The sequence below is a fragment of the Trachurus trachurus genome, assembly GCF_905171665.1.
Source record: "Trachurus trachurus genome assembly, chromosome: 18".
In the NCBI taxonomy this organism is placed as follows: domain Eukaryota; kingdom Metazoa; phylum Chordata; class Actinopteri; order Carangiformes; family Carangidae; genus Trachurus; species Trachurus trachurus.
The window spans coordinates 9158514-9179867 of NC_139909.1; the positions used below are offsets into that span (position 1 = coordinate 9158514).

General features: G+C 40.0%; 1 protein-coding gene across 1 annotated transcript in view; it reads right to left on the bottom strand.

Annotated features, from left to right (window-relative positions):
• shroom4 (shroom family member 4) overlaps positions 1–21354 on the bottom strand; it is an 87087-nt gene that overhangs the window by 38025 nt on the left and 27708 nt on the right. Inside the window, exon 2 of the mRNA XM_083993385.1 lies at positions 13880–14031. Within this exon, the coding sequence (XP_083849511.1) occupies positions 13880–14031 (152 nt within the window). The remainder of the gene's footprint in view (positions 1–13879; positions 14032–21354) is intronic.

Genomic DNA, 21354 nt, shown 5'->3' on the forward strand with positions numbered 1-21354 from the left:
GGGCGTCCTCCACTGCCCCCTGTTTGAGCTCCTCCTGTTGCTTTAATGGGTAACAGCAGCAGAGTCACCCACTGACCGAAACACAAAAACACACATTTATCCATAACTCAAACCGTTAGCAGTCACGGCTCTAATCAGACCCAGGTTGGTGTATGGATGTGTGTTTATGTGTGTGTGTGTGTGTGTGTTTGAGGAAGAGGTCTAGAGGAATGCGAGGAATGCCTATTGTTCAGCTTGGGAAGCAGTGATGGGGGGCAGACTATTGTGTTTCATGGTTCTTGGCACCACAGACTTCAGTCTTGCCCCGGTCTCCAGAGACCCTGTGGTACGAAAAATCCAAACAACGGGATGTGTGCGTGTCTGTGTTTGTCCGTGTGCACATTTCACCCATCCATCTGTCTGCGGTCAAATGCCAAACAACCAGATAAATGTGTGTGTACGTCGTGTGCGCCCCGAGGCCGCAGACCTCCCGACAGTCTGAGAGAAAGCATCCACGAAAAGAACAAGAGAAACAGAAAACAGAGCGAGAAGAGACAGAGAGAAGAGCCGGATGGTCGGAGTACAGACGAGCTCTTCCAGGAAAAAGATGAAAACAAATGTTTCAAATGAGCAAGAACAAACAAACTGTGAAATTGAGCAGCCCTGCCGGGATGAAGACGAGTGTGGATGTAAAACAGTAGTCAGGTCTAGAAAAAACCACAACTTTGACAGGTTTGATGCTTTCTTTGATTTCTGCAAAAAAAAAGTGCTGCTTTTTATTATATTTCCAATCAATTGAATCAACTGATCAAGCTCAAGTTCCATTCAAGAAAGCCCATGCAAATAAATAAACTACAACTTTTCGCTTCAATGGGAACAACAACAACAAGACTCAGCAGGTTCATCACCTTTAAGTGTCCCCTGGAAACACTTCCTGTTTACTTCTCTAAGTTGCAGTGCATTGAGCCCTCAGAGCCACCGTACAAAGTTCAAAACCTAATGATTTTCTGCATTTTTTCTTGCTTTCAAAAGACACTACGGGAACTTTCCCCGGATAAAATATAGTGTCAAAGTGTCACAATGATGATTTAAACCAATAACCATCTGATCATTATGAACAGGTTCAGGTACAAACCAGTGACGTAGAGATGTGACAAGTTGTGGCGACCTGAATTTATCTTTAACTGCCACATTGATAACTGTTTAATTGACATTAATTACATACTAATCAATGCATCAATGAAAAAGATGCTTTATAAATGATGAATTACTGATTATTAGTGCATCGCATCACCCGTAAAACATCTATTTTGGACATTTTGTTCATTCCTGTCCTAGTTTTGTGTTGTTTATCTTCAACACGTCTGAGTGTTATTTTGTCTGCATTCTTATAAATAAAGAAAAACCATCACCACAAACCCCAGCTCCTTTTTCTTTTTTCTGTCTCACCCACTTTCCCTGCTTCCACTCTTTCATCTCTCTGTTCAGGCCTTTGGCAAAAAAAAATAAATGTTTGGTTAATGTGTAACTCAGATGAAAGCGTGAGCCGAGATGAAAGAGCTTTGTCATAAAGTCCTGTTTACGCTGTCAAAACATCAGACGTGACATCAGCCTCTCCTGTAATTAGCTTTTTTTAATTTCCTCACGTTTACCTCGCTCCCGACTCGCCACAGTGAGCGTACGCCGGCCACGGTGCTGCCACGTAACTCCAACCTCCACCTGGATCCGCCTGTGGGAGACTTCCTGCTCCGCTGCCCTCTAATCTAATTCTTCTCTCAGCTTCTGTTTTGATTTTTGCTTCTGAATTTGAGATTCTCACCGTTTGTAGAAAGCAACGAGAAAAGATTTGCATCAGGAAACTAAAACAAGCAGCAGCAGCGTTTTTTTTCTTCCTAGTGAGCCGATAATCTTGATCGAACAGGATGAAACGGCACTGATTTGAATGAGTTTCTGGCACAAAAAAAAAACATCAGAGTCCCGAAGACTGAGACTAAAACCCAGCACCTGGACCCACCTGGTTCTGATTAAAACTTGGAAACCCAACACTTTGTCTTTGCTGTTTTCTTTCCCACTGGACTTAAGGTTGTTTTTTTTTTACCTGCAGCAGGTGCAAACTGAAACATTTGACCCTGTGGGGATTTATTCAAATGAATCCAGTGTCTTAAACTTGTGTTAGGAAACCTGATGTATAGATTTATGTGTAGACTTGATGCCACAAAGAACAAACTCATTTTAAGTTGGTCATGGTCAGATACCAAACATTAGTACCGAGGCCTCTTTTTTAAAATCCTTTTAGTAGTTTTTATTTTATGAATGTTAACTTTTAGCCTTCATCGTCTTTAATCATATCTATTGTGTTGTCTGTTTCTGTAATGTGTGTACCACCTGAGTTTGTAATAAAGTTTAAACCTAACATAACATAACATAACTTTGGTCGATTCATCTCAAAAATGTCGTAAAAGTTAAACTTCCTCACCTGGTGGTTAAAAAGTTTAACAGGAGAGTTTAGACTTAAAAGCTTTGCTATAATATAATTTTATTTGATCTTGAAGTAAATATTTCAATGTGATCTTTATTCATTTTAAACTAGTTTGGTGCAACAAAATCTCAACTTAAACCAGGATTTAGTCTGGTTTTAAAAGTAAAACCCTGTTCTTCCAGTCAAGCCTGGATGTAGTGAACTGACGCCACCTCACAGAGCTTCTGGGTATTGAAGTTTTTCCTCTGTGATTCAGAGCTGTTTGCACATGATGTGTCAAAGTGAATGAACATATAAACCATAAATGTTTCTCTTTCTCTTTCATTGCAGGCGTTTATTATATCATATCATATTTTTTTATTATCATTATTATAAGCACATTCACATACGTGCACACCTGCATCTGAGGAGCTGCTTCCTGCTCTGTCAGCAGCTGTAAATATAAATGCGTTTGTGTGAGAAGAATCAGCGTGAATGGGAAGAGAAACAAAGACCAAACACACACACACACACACATTTTTGCCAACACATTAAGTCCGAGCTGGACAGGAAGTAGGGAGGGGAAACTTTGGGAAGAACAGGAAATGATGCAAAAGTCGAAGAATTTCCTCCCGCCTCATCCATGGCTGCCCACCGACACACACACACACATGCAAACACACACACACAGAGTACAGTTAGATCTAACAAAAGGTCTGTGAAAACAGGAAGTAGTATAGCAGGAACATTTCCAGGTCGAGCCGACAAAACATCCCCCCACGTTTTTTCCCTTCCAGAAATATGTAGGAGAAAAAAAAAATCACCAGTGACCGACAAACATCACAGAGACATGTAAAGAGACTAAAATACTCAACAACGGGCACTGACCAAACCTGAGAGGTCACACGGCCGGCGAACATCAAAGGGGAAACTCCTCTGATCACAGGTTATAGAAGCTAAGAAAGTATATTTTTGTTTTACGGTTGTGGAAAAAGAAAAGTGTGAATGAGTTCCCGTTGAGTATTTATAAAACATACAACAACACAGCAGAGTATTAAACTGATAAAGTCGTATTAGAGAAGAGATTTTATACCAAATTACACCTGAGTGAGTCAGTTACTATGTAGAGATGTTGATTAAACCTTCAAAAAGGTTTTAATTCAACTTCAAATTTGAGTTATTGGTCGTGTTTTACTGCACCGTGCCTTTATTTTGAAATATATGACACAGTCCAGGTCAACACAACTGCAAACTACGACTTCAATAATAAACCAAATTGTTAATTATTAATTTATTATTAATAAATCAGGTAAATTAACACCTCTCTGACCGAAAATAGTTGTGTATTTCTGAATTATTCACCTTGGAAACATCAGAGTTCCCGTTCTTAACCCTTAAATGGGCAATGTGCACCAGAAGATACACACTGGGCGGTAATTACTTAGTAACCATACTTGTTTTCAATAAGACATCAATATTAACTCTTAAAGCGAATAAGGACTATTGTCTTGAATATTATGATTAAGATTTTTTTTTTTTACTAAGTTTGTTTTGTTATTTAGAAACCTCAGAAATGTATTTATCCAGCGAGATACGTTGAAAAAGAAAGGAGAAAGGTTGAAATTTGGTCAATGTGTATTATTCAAAATATTGTATAAAATTGGAAGGAATGTAAATATTGATTACAAAAACATATATTATCATGCCAAGTTATGTACGTACAGTTATACTTGCTATAACACTGTTTTGCATTGACTTTCAGGTTGCAATTGCCCTTATAGTAGAAAGAAGAAGGCAATGCACTCCCATTTTTGACAAAAGAAAGCAGTGGTTACGCCTAGATGGACAAAAAATCTCTTAAAAACAAAATTCCACATACAATTATTAATTATTACAGTAATTTTAGAGTTTCAATCACATCACAGCCGAGGTTTAGTTTCAATAAAAACTCAATGACGCAGCTGAATCCAACCAATATTAATCAGCTCTTGGCTCCATCACTGTTATATAATATCCATTCAACATTTTTGGTGGTTTTAACCAAACAAGTTATTTAAAGACTTCAAGACTTTTTCCCACCTACTATAAACAAAAACAATCGACCAGTTGAGAAAAAAGTGTCGTCATAAATCGAGTCGGATTAAAAAAAAAAATTTAAAAAAAGTGGGGGGTTTTGGTTGTGCAATATATTTTTGTTCTTTAACCACCAAAGAACACCACAGAAATCCGACCCCGTCACTACTATTTACCAACAGTGAGTGAAGAATCAGCTGAGCTCGGTGCTTCCTTCACTCATTATTATGTTTTTGTTTACAATACGACTGCATTCTTCAGGAGAAAAACACAACACCAGTTAACAGCGGTGTGTGGGACCTCCTCGCCGTCGGTTGGCTCGTTAAAACGCCTGTAAAGCATCACTACTGAAATAAAAAAAAATAAAACAACCAAAATGGACCCAAACACTCTTGCACTCGTATCCCTTCACCGCTGGACTGCCGGGGCCGGCCAGTAAATTCCTGTGGTTCGCCAAATTTAGCCTGAAGGGCCTGAGCTTCTGTCAGCAGCTACAGGACAAACTCAGTTTATTTTATTTATAAAAGAATGAACAAAGGTGTGAAAAAAAAGCAGTAGAGTTAATGTGAGTCGATTAAAATCAATTAATTAAAGCGAGGAGTTCTTCTTCTCCGTTTTATTTTTAAAGGTTTGATCCATGAGAAGAGAAGTTTTCCATCTCATCTCTCGGCTTCTTTCTGGAATCTGGAGCTCCAGAAACAACAGGTCGGTGTCGGCCAATCAGAAGAGAGGAGGCTCTGAGCCCGTCTTCTGATTGGCTGACTGTTTTCTTTTCTTGAGTGGTCCAATAAAAATATGGAGCAGATTTCAAAATAAAACACTCAGAGAAACCAAAATCCTACAAGTGTTGGATAGTGGGTCCAGATGGTGGGCGGGGATTGGGGGGACTGCTTTGTTGTGACATCACAAAGTGACAGGAAGTCCTGACGGCTGGTTTTAAGGCTCAGTTTCTAAATACAGGCTGTGTGCATTTCTCTGTGGACTAGTGCTGCACGATTAATCTAATCGCAATCGCGATGTCACACCGTGCGATTACGTAATCGCACGAAAGAGTGCGATTGGCGATTTAAAGTACATAAATGTGCGACCGCGTGAGCCTGTAAACGGGACTTTAACTCCTGTAGTGTGTGGAGCAGAGCCGCTAATGTGTGCAGTGCAGCATAGCAGACTCCGTCAGTAGTCATGTGACCAGCAGGTCTGATCACGTGACCACCCAGCTGGCAGACAGCGCTCCGTGTGCTGCAGGACCGTCTCCCCGTGATTACAGCAGGTGTGGAGCTGCAGCGTCACGGAGCGAACTGTGTTTTCCTCCGCAACATGTGCAGTGCGTTTAAAAAACGAGGAGGTATATGCCTGTTGGGGCAAACGACCAGAAAGCTCCGGTGTTTGGTTTTCTTTTAACTGTCTTTTTTATTTATTTTTTATTTTTATTTTACGGTAACAGCCAAACTCATTTGCCGTCTCCTCTCGTCTCCTCCGTTGTGTGTGTGTGTGCGTGCGCGTGCGTGCGTGTGTCTGTCTGTCTCTGTGTTACCTGTGTACCTGTGTACTGTGAGAGGAGGGAGGGGGGAGAAAGGCATTGTAATAAATGATGGCATCGCAGTAGACTATGAAACTGCACAAAAAGTTACCTATTTTTATTTAATACAAAGATACTGTAAGGAAACACTTATTATTTGAGAAATAAACTCCTAAAATATGGTTATTTCCTGTGCTGTGCTTGATAATCAAGCAAATAGACTCCTTACAGCATTCATTTACAATATCGTAATCGCAATCGCAAATCGCAATATTTCCCACCATAATCGCAATCGCACATTTTTATCAAATCGTGCAGCACTACTGTGGACTGAGGCTTTGATACTTTCACAGTATTAATATAGAACCTAGAGCTGCTTTATAATCACACTACACATGACATCTACCTTTATACTGTATGGAGCTTTAACACAAACATCTACCTTTATACTGTATGGAGCTTTAACACAAACATCTACCTTTATACTGTATGGAGCTTTAACACAAACATCTACCTTTATACTGTATGGAGCTTTAACACAAACATCTACCTTTATACTGTATGGAGCTTTAACACAAACATCTACCTTTATACTGTATGGAGCTTTAATACAAACATCTACCTTTATACTGTATGGAGCTTTAACACAAACATCTACCTTTATTTTGAAGGAGCGTTAATACAAACATCTACCTTTACACTGTATGTGGGACCTTTAACATATTTCTAGGAGTGTAAAAACATGTGTAATGTTACACAGCCTCTTTATTTGTGTAATGGAAACCTTTCAAATACAATACGCCCTTTTATAAATCCACTCTAAGCTTCCATATCAAAGCTTTCCCAGGCAGAGTTGGACAAAAACACCATTTTCCAAATCTCAACTAAAGTTGAACAAATCATCAACTCTCCTCGCCAACTCCACGTTTCCTTCCTTTTGCGTTTACATCATGTAATTAAATCCAATATGTACATTTTTCCTTGCCTGCTACCTCAGTAAAAAAAAAAAGGCCATTTATTCACAAAATGCTCCCACAGTGAAACTCTGTAGTGGGGAACCCCAGTGAGTAATTTCCTGCTGTTTCCAAGCCCGTGTGTGTTGGGGATAAAGAAATCCATGTCGCTACTCTCCACCTCAGTTTTTAGGTTAAGTGAGTTTTAATTGAGCTTAGAATAACAGAGAAGGCATCGAGGGAAATTTCTCACACTGTCTAAAACACACACACACACACACACACACACACACACACATATATAAATATATATATATAAAAACATACAAGGCGGAGTCGCTAAAGTTGGCAGCCATGTTGACAACTGTTTGGAAAGACGCCATCCTGGAAAACCAGAGGGAGGGAACCCGACGAGGAGTGAGAGAGTTATTGTTACATATTTATACGCACACATATAAAATTTATCGCACAATATAATCGGCCGACAGAGCCAGAGAACTGCAGGTTTTATCTCCAGACGCCTTCAGGAAAAAAAGAAAAGAAAAATGAAGAAGACGGATGTTAAATTGTTGCACGGTGAAAAACTAATCCTCTCTGACTCATAATTCAGATGCATAAAAAAAAAAACAAACAAACATGTAACTGCAAGTAAATCACTGCATCGTGTGAACTGTCTGCAGATCCACCAGGGGGAGCTGTTTGGCAACCGGCGCCACCTACAGGCAGAGAAGCTGCAGTTTTAGAAAATGCTACTGTCTCCCCCTAGAGACAAGGGAAGGAAGTGCTGCAAAGCTTCACTTTATAGAGACATGAAGAGTCGCCATATGGAGGCAGATCAGTGTCAAAATGAATAGGAATATACAGTATATGAATGAATAAAGGATTTGCAAATAAATTTCATGATTTATATGTTAAAAAATACATATTTTTTAATGCCCACCAAAAAAATGTGTTGTTCTAAAGTTTGATTGATCAATGTAAGAGGAATTCACATGGGCCTATGTGTTACTGTGTTTAACAGTTACCTGTTAAAAGGGTTTTCTTGGGAGTTTTTTCTAAGTCGATGTGAAGGTCTAAGGTCAGAGGATGTTGTCATGATGCTGTGTAAAAACCCTTTGAGACAAACTGTTTGTAAAAATGGGATATACAAATAAAATTGTCTTGCCTTGGCTTGATAAAATTGAAATCCACAAATACATAAGAATTTTCAGTTTTCATTAAAAAGAAATATGTAAGTGGTGACATTTATATACAAGCTGTTTAATCTACATTCACAAATGTCCCATTAAAGCAGAAGTGAGTGATATATTTGTGTTAATATAAGTCTTAAATAGTTATATCTTCCGACAGCAATCACTTACATAGAGTGTTTGGACTGAAACACGGGTCTCTCAGTCCCTCTGCTCTGCTCTGAGTCGAGGAGAAAACATTTATCGTATCCTACAGTTTTTATCCAATGAGGAGAGAGAACGGCATGCAGGGCTGTGTGTGCAGCCAAGGAACGCCGTGAATGTGGCGACGTAGGGACGAGGACTGTTATGGTGCGTTCAAGGAAACTCGTATTTTTCCGACCGTGAAGTGGTACCAGTTCGATCTGGTACGAGTTCACTGGTCGGAAGTTACGAGTGGCCGTTATAGTGACTTTCACAGGTAAAACAGGTCGGAAAAACACGAGTGGGTTGCCTGAAACGCTACAAAGTCGTAAGTTGTGACTTGAAGCTGTAATTTACGATTTCAAAAGCCTGCCTGGAACGCAGCATTAGCGAAAACGACCGGACCACTCACTTCTGCTTTAACATAAAAAATATATATTTGTATGTGCATTAGAAATTGTATTCATTTTCACGTTAAATATGTTTCCTACACATTAAAAATATGTTTTGGGAGACACATATAAATAAAAAGGATTTGTGATTTTGACACTGGTCTGACTCCATAGCTCTGAGGCCTGATGAGCTCAGCTGCTCCGAAGAGGCTGAAGCCAAGAAAACGCTGAAAATCTTTGTACAGCGAAAAAACTTTATCACACACCCCAGATTGTGACTTTCCTACTAATGACCCACTGAGCCAGAGAAAGGAAAACGGGGACGTCCACTCACACACATACACACTCACACACACACACACACACCAACGTCCCCGTGTGTTGTTAAAGGAGGTGGTAACGAGCTCTGGCTCCTGACTAAGGGCCTTTTCCACTGTTAAAACTACACAAGCACGGCCAAGTGTGCAAATGTGAGCATTTCATCATCCCCGAGTGTGTGCGTGCGTGCGTGTGTTGTCTGGCAGCAGCGTAGCTAGGACTGGCGAACGCCGTGACGTTACTGGACCACAGTCGGAGGTCAAAGGGCGTCAGAGTCAGACGCCCAGTTACCGGAGTAACGGAGATCTGCGATTAGTGTCACACACTTGTCAAACACAGTGAGTTTAATCCACATGTAGGGAGGCTAAAACACAAAGAGCGGCTCTGTTGTCGGCTCTGAGGTCACATAAATAACACACGGATCGCTCCAGATGAAGAGAAACTTTCCAAGTGTCCTGATCCCAGCTGCTCTCAGACACTTTTCTCTGGGTTTGTGACTTCTGCTTGAACTTGAACGAGTCAACTCGGACTTTTTCCTCTGGATTTGAAGCCTTTTTAATAGATAACGGACAAATACATTGATTAATCCAGAGAGTAAGTATCAGAAAAGGGCTGGACTAAACCAACAAGGAATCTAAGATTAGTTCTAATCCAGGTTTAGTTAATCTAGGTTTAAAATGACATAATCCAGGCGGTCTCTGTTGTATCATCTCAAATTAAACGTAGTTTTGAGACAAATTTCTGTTCATAATTGCCATTAAAGCAGATATCAGTGGAATGTTTTTGTTAATATAAGTCCTAAATAGTCCTATTTTCCGTCAGCAATCACTTACATGAAGTATTTCAGCCTAAACACGAGTCTCTCCGTCACTCTGCTCTGCTGTAACCCGAGGAGAAAATTTTCCTTGTGGGATACAAGTGTTATCCAATGAGGAGAGAGAACGGCATGAAGGGCTGTGTGTGCAGCCAAGGGATGCGCGTGAATGTGGCGACGTAGCACGAGGACCAATTGATGCCTGACAAGGGCGGGGGCTGCTAACTCATGGTGAGTTCAAAGAAACTCGTACTTTGTGTTTTTCCTTCCTGTGAAGTCATACCAGTTCGATCTGGTACGAGTTCACGGGTCGGAAGTTACGAGTGGCCGTTATAGGGAACTTTCACAGACAACAGGATGGTAAAAACACGAGCTACGGGTTACCTGGAACGCTACCAAGTCGTAGTTGTGACTTGAAGCTGTAACTTACGGTTTCAAAAGCCTGCCTTGAACGCAGCATTAGCCGAAACGGCCGTGAAGCTGATATCTGCTTTAATAATAATAATTTCAGGGCCTTGTAATTATAATAGAGTGTTTTTTGGCATTTTCTGATGCAAAACATTGTCGCATTGTTTTGCTAGCTAAGCAAACTCATGATGAATCAGCAGAGGAGCTCAAATTTTTTGTCCTTCGAGGAAACCTTGTGGGCAGCCATGTTTAACAGAGTCAACAGAGTTAATTTGGACTTTTTCCTCAGGATTTGAGCCTTTTTAATAGACAATGTACGACATTGATTAATCCAGAGAGTAAGTACTTTCTATTGGATGATTTGTTTTAGTGATTTTGTATTGAGGGGGAGGATTTTATATAAGCCCTTTGGGCTTCTTTTCCTCTCCTGCACAATTATTTGTCTTTGTATTATTAAATTAAATTCTTGTTTTATCATTGTGCATATGAATAAAATAAAATAAAAATAAAATAAAGTATCAGAGAAAGGCTGGACTAAACCTACAAGGTTTAGTATAATTGGATATGATCTCTAATCCAGGTTCAATTAAACTAGGTTCAAAATGACATAATCCAGGTTTAAAACTAAAACTGGCTCTGTTGTACCATTTCAAATTAGACGTAGTTTGAATTCAATTTGGTTTACACATCAAAATTGACATTAAGTAAATAAATACAGATGAAAATAATCTGATTTTAGGGCCTTGTAATTATAATAGAGCGGTTTTTGGTTTTTATGATGTAAAACATTGTCACATTGTTGCTAGCTAGCCAAAAGAAAAGAAGAAAGCTTAACAACAGGCCACTCATGATGAGCCGTCATGTTTAACAGTCAGCCCACAACAGTTTCCCGTATAAACCATTATCTTGACAGAACAAAACAAATCATCTGCATCATAAAACTTTGTCTGTTTCTCAGTTTTTGTCTCTTTAGTCAATTCTCTCTTTCTCTTTTCTCTCTTTGGTCAAATGTGCTTTATGCACAGCTCCACTACTTCCTGAAATAAGCAAGCTCCTTTATTTCCTGTCTTACATTATTGGACAAACTGATTAATCCAGGTGTGCCTGACCAGATTAATCAGTTGGTAGAGACATGAAGTAGTGGAGCTGTGCATAAAGGCCATTGTCTAAAAAAAAAAATGCAGCCGTGAAAGTTAAACCAGTTTGGTGCAGAACAGAATTTCTATTTAAACCAGGATTTAATCTGGTTTCAACACTTATTAACCTTGTTGGTGTAATCCAGGTTTATTCAGTCTTGTTTTAGAAAACCTTCAGGACACAGAGAGAGAGAGAGAGAGAGAGGACAGACCAACAACTGAGGACACCGTCAAACAACATGAACCAGACTTCAAGGTAAAAAAAACAACAAAAAAAACAAGAAAAAGTCAAAAAAACTCAGAGTAAAAGATTCAGATCCGTCCCAAAAACCTTTTTTTTCAGGGTCTTTCCCCCCTCGACTCGTGTTTCACCCTCCAGACGAGTTCAATGCAAATCACTTCAGAGCTCTGTGTCTGATCCTGCAGACAAATAAACAAACAAACCAATGACACACACTGACACACACACACACACACACAAGTGTTGGGAAAGTCCCCTCACACTCGGTACATACCAGACACACAGAGTGGATTTGAGTGGGTGGGATTCTCATGACCAGTAGCGTTGACGAAACAACCTGTGTTTGTTTGTTCGTTCGAATGTGTGAACAGGAATTCACGCTGTACATTACATATGTGTGTGTGTGTTAATGTGTTAATGTGTGTGTGTGTGTGTCTGACAGCGTTAGACAGGGGTCCGCTGGCTGCTGCTGTTGCCGCTGACGACACGGGAGCAGAGAGACGAGGAGGAGCAGCGACTGTTGGACGACCGAGCTGCTTTCAGAGCCAGAACCAGAACGAGCCGCTGCCAAACAGCTGTGAGCAGCTGTCGGACGACGACGACGACGACACACTACACACACACTTACAACACAAACACTGGTTCTAACACAACGCTACTGTGATTGTGAGAGGCTGAAGTTTTTCTCTGAGTCTGAACAATTAAACAGCGTGTAGTAAACGTTCTCATCTCTCTGCTGCTGCGTTTCCTCTCACGTCCACCGAGCGGCGAAAACACAACACACAGGGGAGAGGAGGAGTGGGAATCAATGGAGTTTGTTACTACAACATGATGAGTGTGGTGGAAACAGCAGTACAGAGTCATAAACAATAAGTACCACAGATATGAGAAAACACCCAGAGAAAGAATTATTAATACTGTATATGGACAGGGTGTGAAGTGTCGTCTTAAATCAGTTCATACAACTTTAAATCCAGCTGTTATTCTCACTATGTCAATTATCTAAACTAACGATGCAGAGATTAAAGTGAAATTCTGGGCCGATATCGATACTGATGTCAAAAATTTTTTTTTCTTTTTTCTCTGTTGTTTAATTCTCTATTGTGTAAAAGAAACAAAGAAATATTCATTACTCCCACAAAAAAAAGTTTTTTCTCACTTGACTTTCACAAATGAAACATCGGCCGATACCGATGTTCAGCCAGTGCATCGGTGCACCCCTGATCCAAACAGACCGTGTGTTATGTTTATTTAACAAGGCTGAATATTCTTCTGGCTTTTCACACTCACATTGATTTTATACTTTATATTTCTGCTCTTCTCCAAATGTAATGACTCTATATTTCGTTTACCTGCACAAGTTGCACATTTCGCTACAATCCAGCCATTAGTTAATCTCTGTGTTGACCTGTAGTTAATGATATCATATAATACACATACAGTGCTGTGTGAAAAGGTATTTGCCCCCTTCCTGATTTCTTACTTTTTTGCATATTTGTCACACTTAACCATCAAACTAAATTTTACATTAGACAAAGATAACCCAAGTTAAGGTTTTTAATGTATTAAGGGAATAAAGCTATCCAAACCTACCTGACCTTATGTGAAAAAGTATTTGTCCCTCTTGTTAAATCATGAACTAGCTGTGATGAACCTACATTTAATTTTTTTCTGCAAAGCTGTGCTCAGTGTCACTGTCAATTCAAATAAAGATGAAAAAACAAACTCATTCTCAACACCTATCAGTCAGGAAAGTGTTACAAACCATTTCTAAAGCTTTAGGACTCCAGTGATACACGGTGAGAGCCTCTATACGTTTAAAAGTGTGACAAATACGCAAAAAATTATGGAAGATGGTGGAAAACTGAGATTAATTTACAGATTTATTATATACTTTTAAATAACGATAAAAAAAAATCCTTCTTATTCACTTATTACCAAAACACACACACGTCCACCCCTCTGAGCTCATCGTCTTTATCTGCTTCCTCTCTGACACCCCGCAGGTCAGAGGTCACATCCTCTGCTGAAACAATGTTGTAGGAGTTCACATGTGTGTGTGTGTGTTTGAGCCGATTCCCGACAGCTCCGCCCTCACCTTCCTTCCCCTGTTGCCATAGCGACAAACACACAAGATGACAGAGAGAGACAGAGAGACGCTCGACTGAGGTGTTTTCTGTGTTTTGTGTTGTGTTGTGTCGTGTTGTGTCGTTACCTGCGCACTGTGAGCTTCAGCGTGCGGTACGAGCCCTTGATGAGGATGAGCGCCTCCTGCCTGCTGCCGTAGAGGGCGGAGCCGTTTATGTTAATGAGCTCGTCGCCGACCTTCAGCTTCTTGCAGTGGGCGGCCTTCCCCCCGTCCTCGATCTGCACACAGACACACAACACAAACACGTTCACATTAAGAAGAACCAAAACCCTCTTTTTCTTTAAAACCCTTTTTTTTTTCTCGGTTGTTGTTGTTATTTGGGAGACATTTCTTTCTTTAACTGTCTCGGTCCCCGTGGCAACAGGAGGAGCATCTACCAAAACAGGCCCCGGACCAAAACATCCCACACAGACAGAGACAGAGACCCGACACATTCCTCCGAGTGTTCGCCACAGAGGCCGAGTTGTTGTCGAAGCATCGCTGGGATGTTTCTGAGCTCCAGTTTGAGCTTTTCAGGCTGCAGAAGGGACGAGACAGCGACCGACCGGTGAGACGGTCGAGGTCGGTCGTAAATCACATCGGGATCAAAGAAAGAAAGAAAGAAAGAAAGAAAGAAAGAAAGAAAGAAAGAAGGAAAGAAAGACAGAAAGAAAGAAAGAAGGAAAGAAAGAAAGACAGAAAGAAAGAAAGAAGGAAAGAAAGAAAGAAAGAAAGAAAGAAAGAAAGAAAGAAGGAAAGAAAGAAAGAAAGAAAGAAAGAAAGAAGGAAAGAAAGACAGAAAGAAAGAAAGAAAGAAAGAAAGAAAGAAAGAAAGAAAGACAGAAAGAAAGAAAGACAGAAAGAAAGAAAGACAGAAAGAAAGAAGGAAAGAAAGAAGGAAAGAAGGAAAGAAGGAAAGAAGGAAAGAAAGAAGGAAAGAAAGAAAGAAAGAAAGAAAGAAAGAAAGAAAGAAAGAAAGAGGGGAACACACAGATGAAGAGTGGAGGAGAAGAAGTGGGTCAACGACAGTGTGAAACTTTACAGATACAGAGAAATACATGAAAGTGAGGTCGCGTTTTGGCAAATTAATGAATGTTAAACGTTTCCCAGAGATATGAATGATGAAGTCCATTCAAAAGTATTTGGGAATTCCCATCCAGATGTTTCGAGCAAAATTGAAACTTCACTCATGTGCGGTGAAAAGTTGTGTATCAATTTAAAAAAGTTGAACAAAGTCAAACTCTATGTTCCCATCAGGTTTCCTACTTTTAGTTTTAGTTTATTTATTTATTTCATTCATTTATCGAGCATAAAAACAAAAAATAAAATAAAACTCATAAAAAATAATGACAATACTGTAACTCTTGGATGAAAGGGGGCAGAAAGAAGCAAACTTATATTGTCTACCCCTTGTTACAAATAATTAATTCACAAATTAGATAATACCTACAGTACATCTACTTTACTAATGACGCCAATGGATCCTCGCCTCAAGCTGCTAATATTCACATGGCAGCATGTCATTTTCATTTGTTTTGCAATTTCCCGAATAAATTCTATCAACATTTTTGAAAGATTCGCACAAAATTTGGATGTAAAGTTGATTTCATTAAAACAGAACTAAACACTAACGCAATAAAAAGTCTCAAACATTTTGATAAATACATTTTCTTTTCAAGGGTTTTGGCGAAAATCAGGTTTATATTAACATTTAATAAGATTGGTGTCATTTTCAAACCATAAAACTTCACATAATGACGCCAATGGATCCTCACCTCAAGCTAATATTCACATATCAGCAACTCATTTTCATTCATTTTGCATTTTCTTGAATAACTTTTATAAAAAAAATTTAAACATTTGCACAAAATTCGGATGTAAACTTGTAAACACTGACCAACCTGCTTGTAGTTCTGTCACAGCTGATTTCTTTTGAACAGAACTAAACACTAATGCAATTAAAGTCTCAAACATTTGGATAAATTCATTTTCTTTTGAAGGGTTTTGGGGAAAATCAGGTTTATATTAACATTTAATAAGATTGGTGTCATTTTCAAACCATAAAACTTCACATAATTGATAATAATTCCTTCAATATTTAGCTATTTCAGATTTTGGTATTTGTATATTTGCATATTAGCTTACCTGTAGAGAGAGAAAAAAGTATTTTTAATTGAATAAGTTTACAGAATGTGCCCTTCAAGCTTGTTTTTTACAGAGGTCAAGACCTAAAATTGAAAACAGAAACTAACTTCCAGGCTCCAGCAGAAAATAATGTCAATTTCTTCAAACTGGTAGGACTAAAAATGGAAAGTTTTACCGATCAGGTCTAGTTTCATAAAGATGAAGGTGTCTCTACTTTATGAATGGAGTTGGGTTTGAGTAAAAAGCTCCTCTAAGGCTGGATTGCACCAACAAGGTTTAACTTTAAAACCAGATTAAATCATGGTTTAAGTTTAAATTCGGTTGCACTAAACTTTAAACCTAGTTCAAAATTAAGACAGATTAGATTTAAACCCCCCTTTAAACCTCAGTTTAATTTTTACTCTAAACTAAGTTTAATTTTAATCCTGTTGCACCAGAACTTTAAACTCCAGTTTAAACTGTGATCTAGGGTTAATTTTAAACTGACAGTGGAGGAGGTTTAATTTTTTCAATGGCTGCATTTTTGAGCTGGAGTGAGCAAAATTATGAAGTTCCTTGAGGAAAATTGAGAGACAGGCAGCTCTGTCTCTCAATTTTCTCTCTTTTGCTTTGTTTTGTTGCGCACAGACGTTTCTGGGCGGAGAGAGACAGTGTTTTCTCTGACGGAGCTCGGTGAAGCTACTGCAGCAGAGTAGTAGCTCAGGGCTGCTAGCTGCACTAGCTGTCTCTGATGCTAACGAGTGCTAGCACGTCTCTCTCTCTCAGCAGCAGCAGTCAGGAGGACAAAAGAAAGAAATACAGTCTGAGTGAAGCGCTGGAGCTGCAGACCGATTTCCCACCGTCACTGACAACTAAAGCCTCGACTGGTAACAAGTATGAGGACCGTTGTGGGGAGCTAGCTCGATGCTAAATCCGGTTAGCATCCACTGCTAACACCGTCTTCCCAGCTCGGCTCTCCTGTTTAAAAAACAAAACAAAACATGTGACACCAGCCCCTCTTGGAGGCTCCTGGTGTTGGTGACAGCGGGTATCTGCCCAGACTGTATTTCGTTTCCTCTGCGGTCTTGACTGCTGCTGTCAGGGGCAGGAGGCTAGTCTACACAGTTGAGGCTGCCCAACTTGACTTGCTTGAATGTTTTGTTTACAAACTGCAACGAACAAAACTCCATTTTGCATATTTAATTTGTTTCCTTTATACACACTTGTCCCTACTGATTTAAATCAGTTTAAATTCAGTTTAAATTCAGTTAAACTGAGTTTTACTAAACTGAGATTAATTTTAAATGGTGCAACAGAGCTCTGCTTAATTTTAAACATGGATTAACTCATTTTAAACTGAGTTTTACTAATCTCTGATTAGAGCTAATCTTAGATTAAATTAAACCTTGTTGGTGCAATCCAGCCTAAGTGTTGGATCAGATCTTTTTACAGTGACTTTTCCACCTGTGTTTTAAAGCGTCGCTGCAGAGGTTCTGGTTTTTCTTACCCGCCACCTTTCATATATCAAACCCAGGTGAGTTCCATGCACCATTAACCCCGTATAAATTCTTCAGGGGCAAATATAAAGGAACAAAATCCTGATTATATAGTGTGAAAATGGAGTGCAGACTTATCCCTCCCTTTTTCCATCCTCCATTCATTCATCTTCTCACTGCTGCTGCTGCTGCAAAATAAAATCAAAGGAATGCATGTCATGGAAACACAGGTCTTATTTTACGGTTTTCGGATTTTACGGACACGCAGCGGGGAACTCTTTGCCTCGCGAGCCAACTCAAACATAAATCGAGATCTTTCATATATTAACCAGCGCTCTGAGCCGGGTCCTCTCCCGGGTCTAAATGCTGTCACGAAGCCGGACTTCAAAGGTTAATATTCCTAAATCTGATCCTGCTGTATTACCGACTCCACAAACATGGAAAACCCCCTCGACTGAACTCTGCAGCCTCGTCGCGTCCTTTGGTTTTGATGACGGTGGGTTTTTTGTGTTTGTTGAAGGCCAAAGCAGCTTCGTGTTTGGGTTTTATTGATACTTTATAAACTCATTTTAGGTGAAACAGAATCCGGGTCAAGGTCCTGAGGAATCTGACTCTGTTGAATTAGACCCGTTTAATCCGTCTTTCCCTTCTTGTTTCATCAGTGTTTTAAATCTGTGTCAACACGAATCCATCCAAAGCTTCGGTTACACCTGAAAACGCCTTGTTGCTGCTACATAATGAAGTGCTGAGCTTTACCAAAATAACAGATGAGGTCAAGACGGTCGTCATGTAGCGAGAAGAGAAAACAAGGTTGGGAAATCCAAGGAAAAGCAAATAAAAGTGTGAACTAGGAGCTCAAACTCGTCATCTTTTCCCACTTTTGTTGCACTTGGGTCGGTTTCTCTTCGAGCTGCTGTGGAGCATCAAGATCTACTGTCGACTGAGGTCTTGTGTTGGTCTAAAGCTGCATTTCTACAACAAGAACTATCCACGGGAACCTTTTGAGGACCTATCTGAGATCTGGCTACAGGAACCAGGGTCTAAATTTAATCTACACCCTAAAAGAAGATCCTTGGACCGGCGGTGGTACTTTCTAAAGGTTCAGGAACTTGAAGGAAGTGCTGAGTGTTTCTGATTGGTCAGGTACTGTACTGGTTGCAACATATCTGATCTTCCATGTTTTATTTAAGGCTTCTTTTTTAGAGCTGCAACAATTAATCAATTAAGTGAACAATAATCGGTAGTATAATAATAAAGTCGTTTTTTAAGAAAAAAAAGTCAAAATTCTCTGATTTCAGCTTCTTAAATGTGAATATTTCTGGTTTCTTTGTTCCTTTATGACAATAAACTGAGTCTCTCTGGTTTGTGGAAGAAACAAGACATTTGAGGACGTCATCTTGTGGTTTGGGAAACAATGATTGACATTTTTCAACACTTTTTAACATTTTATTGACCAAACAACTAATCTAATCTAATCTAATTCAAATAATCGACAGATAAATCGATAATGAAAATAATTTGTTAGTACTTTTCCATCTTGGTGTCCCAGAAGAAAGCGACCAACAGGTGGACCGACAACAGGACTTCCTTTAGCGTTAATGCAGAAGATCCAGACATCCAGAGGGAACTGGAGTCGGCGACCCACAATGAAAAGGTCGGCACACAACAAAACAATGAGGTTCAGCAAACTCAACATTAACTCGACCATCAGACAGGTCCAGGAGAAGTTCAAAAAATAAATCCAGGACAGGACAACAACAAGAACAAGAACAACCGGACCTCATTGTCCTGATTTGCATAATCCTTCCTGGACAACAATGGGCCACAGGAACCTTCAAGTTCCTGCAGAACTGAAGATTTCCAGGTACTTTTACTGTCCTTAAAGTACCTCAGAGGTCACTTTGAGGGTAGCCCGTCCTCAGACTACGGCTGCTGGCGAGAGACAAACTCTACCCCCCATTGAGTCGTGTAGTTACTATAACCTCTCTGATGCAGATACACAAGGTTTCCCTGTTTGCAAAGACCACACGCTACAGAAACAGTTTAGTTCCTGCCGCTGTTTGTCTTTTAAACAAGTTGTAGTGCACTTTTTACTCCTTTTATAGAAGTTTAGCTCATTATTTATGTATTTTAACTTATTCACCGCTCTCTGGAGCATGTGCTTTCTCATTTGAACCACATTGTATTGTGTATTGTATTGTGTGGGACATAGATAGCATTGATGCATTGTAGAGATGTTGAATGGACCCCAGGAAGAATAGCTTTGGCATTGCCATAGCTAATGGGGATCTGAATAAATCAAAATCAAATCACTGAGCTTGTTTCTTTGTCCTGTGCTGTTTAAGTGTTTTGTTATTTTGTTTTGTCTTCTTAAACTGGGGTTACCCTCCTGCTGCAAAACAAATCTCCCCACGGGTATTAATAAAGTTATTTGACTTGACTTGTAGATTGTTTCTTGTAGGTTTGACCGATGTTTGTACTGACTGACCCCACTGACGGGTCACCGGGGTCCATTAGCCAATCAGAAAGAAGTATTTTCTGTGGCTGCTGCATGAAACTAAATGTCCGATTTATCTCAATATGAGTCTCACACTCACCTCTGTTTAGGTTTGTGTTGCATTGTAGGCTGTGAAAATTAAGGTATTTCCACACACACATTCCTAAAATGAAACTGACACACACACATACTGGAGAAAAAAAGAAAAAAGAAAAAGCCCCCGGCATGAGTTGAATGTACTTGACACAGTGTTTATGTTCATTTGTTTCTAATGAGTTTTTCATTATGAAAACAAACTGAAGGCAGAAATGACTTCGCTGGAGGAATGTTTAACACCACACACACACACACACTAACACACACACACAGTGTTCCCAAACACAACATGCACGGTTAAGAAACTCAAATACACAGCGCAATAACGTGACCTCTCATTACTCTGCAATGTAATAAATGTAAGACTGCAATGAAATAAACACATAAAAACACTCTGCTAGAACTATCAGTGTGCCGTTGAGCTCAAACTGTAATCTGTCATTTTCCCAGGGATAAAAGAGGGAAGGAGACGAAGAGGAGGAGAGGAAGGGAGGAGGTGAGAAGGTGATGCAGATGAAGATGAAGGGAATAACCTGAGAGGAAAAGGAGGTGAGGATGATGAAGTGCAGACGGACGGACGGTCGGGAGGAGGATAAAAAAAGGAAGGGAGGCAGGACGGGGAGGTGAGGAAAGGCAGAGGGGAAAATATGAGGAGGGAGGAAGGGAAGGGAAGGGAAGGGCGGGGTGACGGCATGTGATGATGAAGGGAGGAAGACGAGAAGAAAGGAAAGAAAGAGAGGAGAAGGAGGAGAGAAAGAAGGATAGATAGATAATATAAAAGAGGAAGAGACGGTAATGAATAAGAGGAGAAAAGAAACACACACACACACACACACACCTGTGGGTTTTATATACTTCACCCATCAAGCAGGTATGTGGGACATAATTAGAGAGCAGCAATAAGACAGTTTATTATGGGCAGATGTGTGTGTGTGTGTGTGTGTGTGTGTGTGTGTGTGTGTGTGTGTGTGTGTGTGTGTGTGTGTGTGTGTGGCTGATGAAGTCATTAACCAGAGGCTCGTTCCCTGACATCAGGAGCTGCTGCCAGTTGACATCATACGTCCAGACAGACGGAGGCTGAACTTTCCACTAAAGAAAAAGAAAAGGACCGAACCCAGCGAGCGCTTTAATTTGAAAAGCAGCAGCAGCAGCAGCGGGACGGCGACTTCCTGTTACATTAACCTTCAACTGATCCGACAGACGCTTCAGCGACTCGACTGAGGTCGTCTGTGACGCAGACAATCGTAGTGTCAGAGCGGTGAATGGTTTTACTGGTGGTAGAAAGTATACCGGTTATAGATGTTAGTGTCTGTGTTGTTGGTAAAAAAACGATTTTAAATGAATTAAAC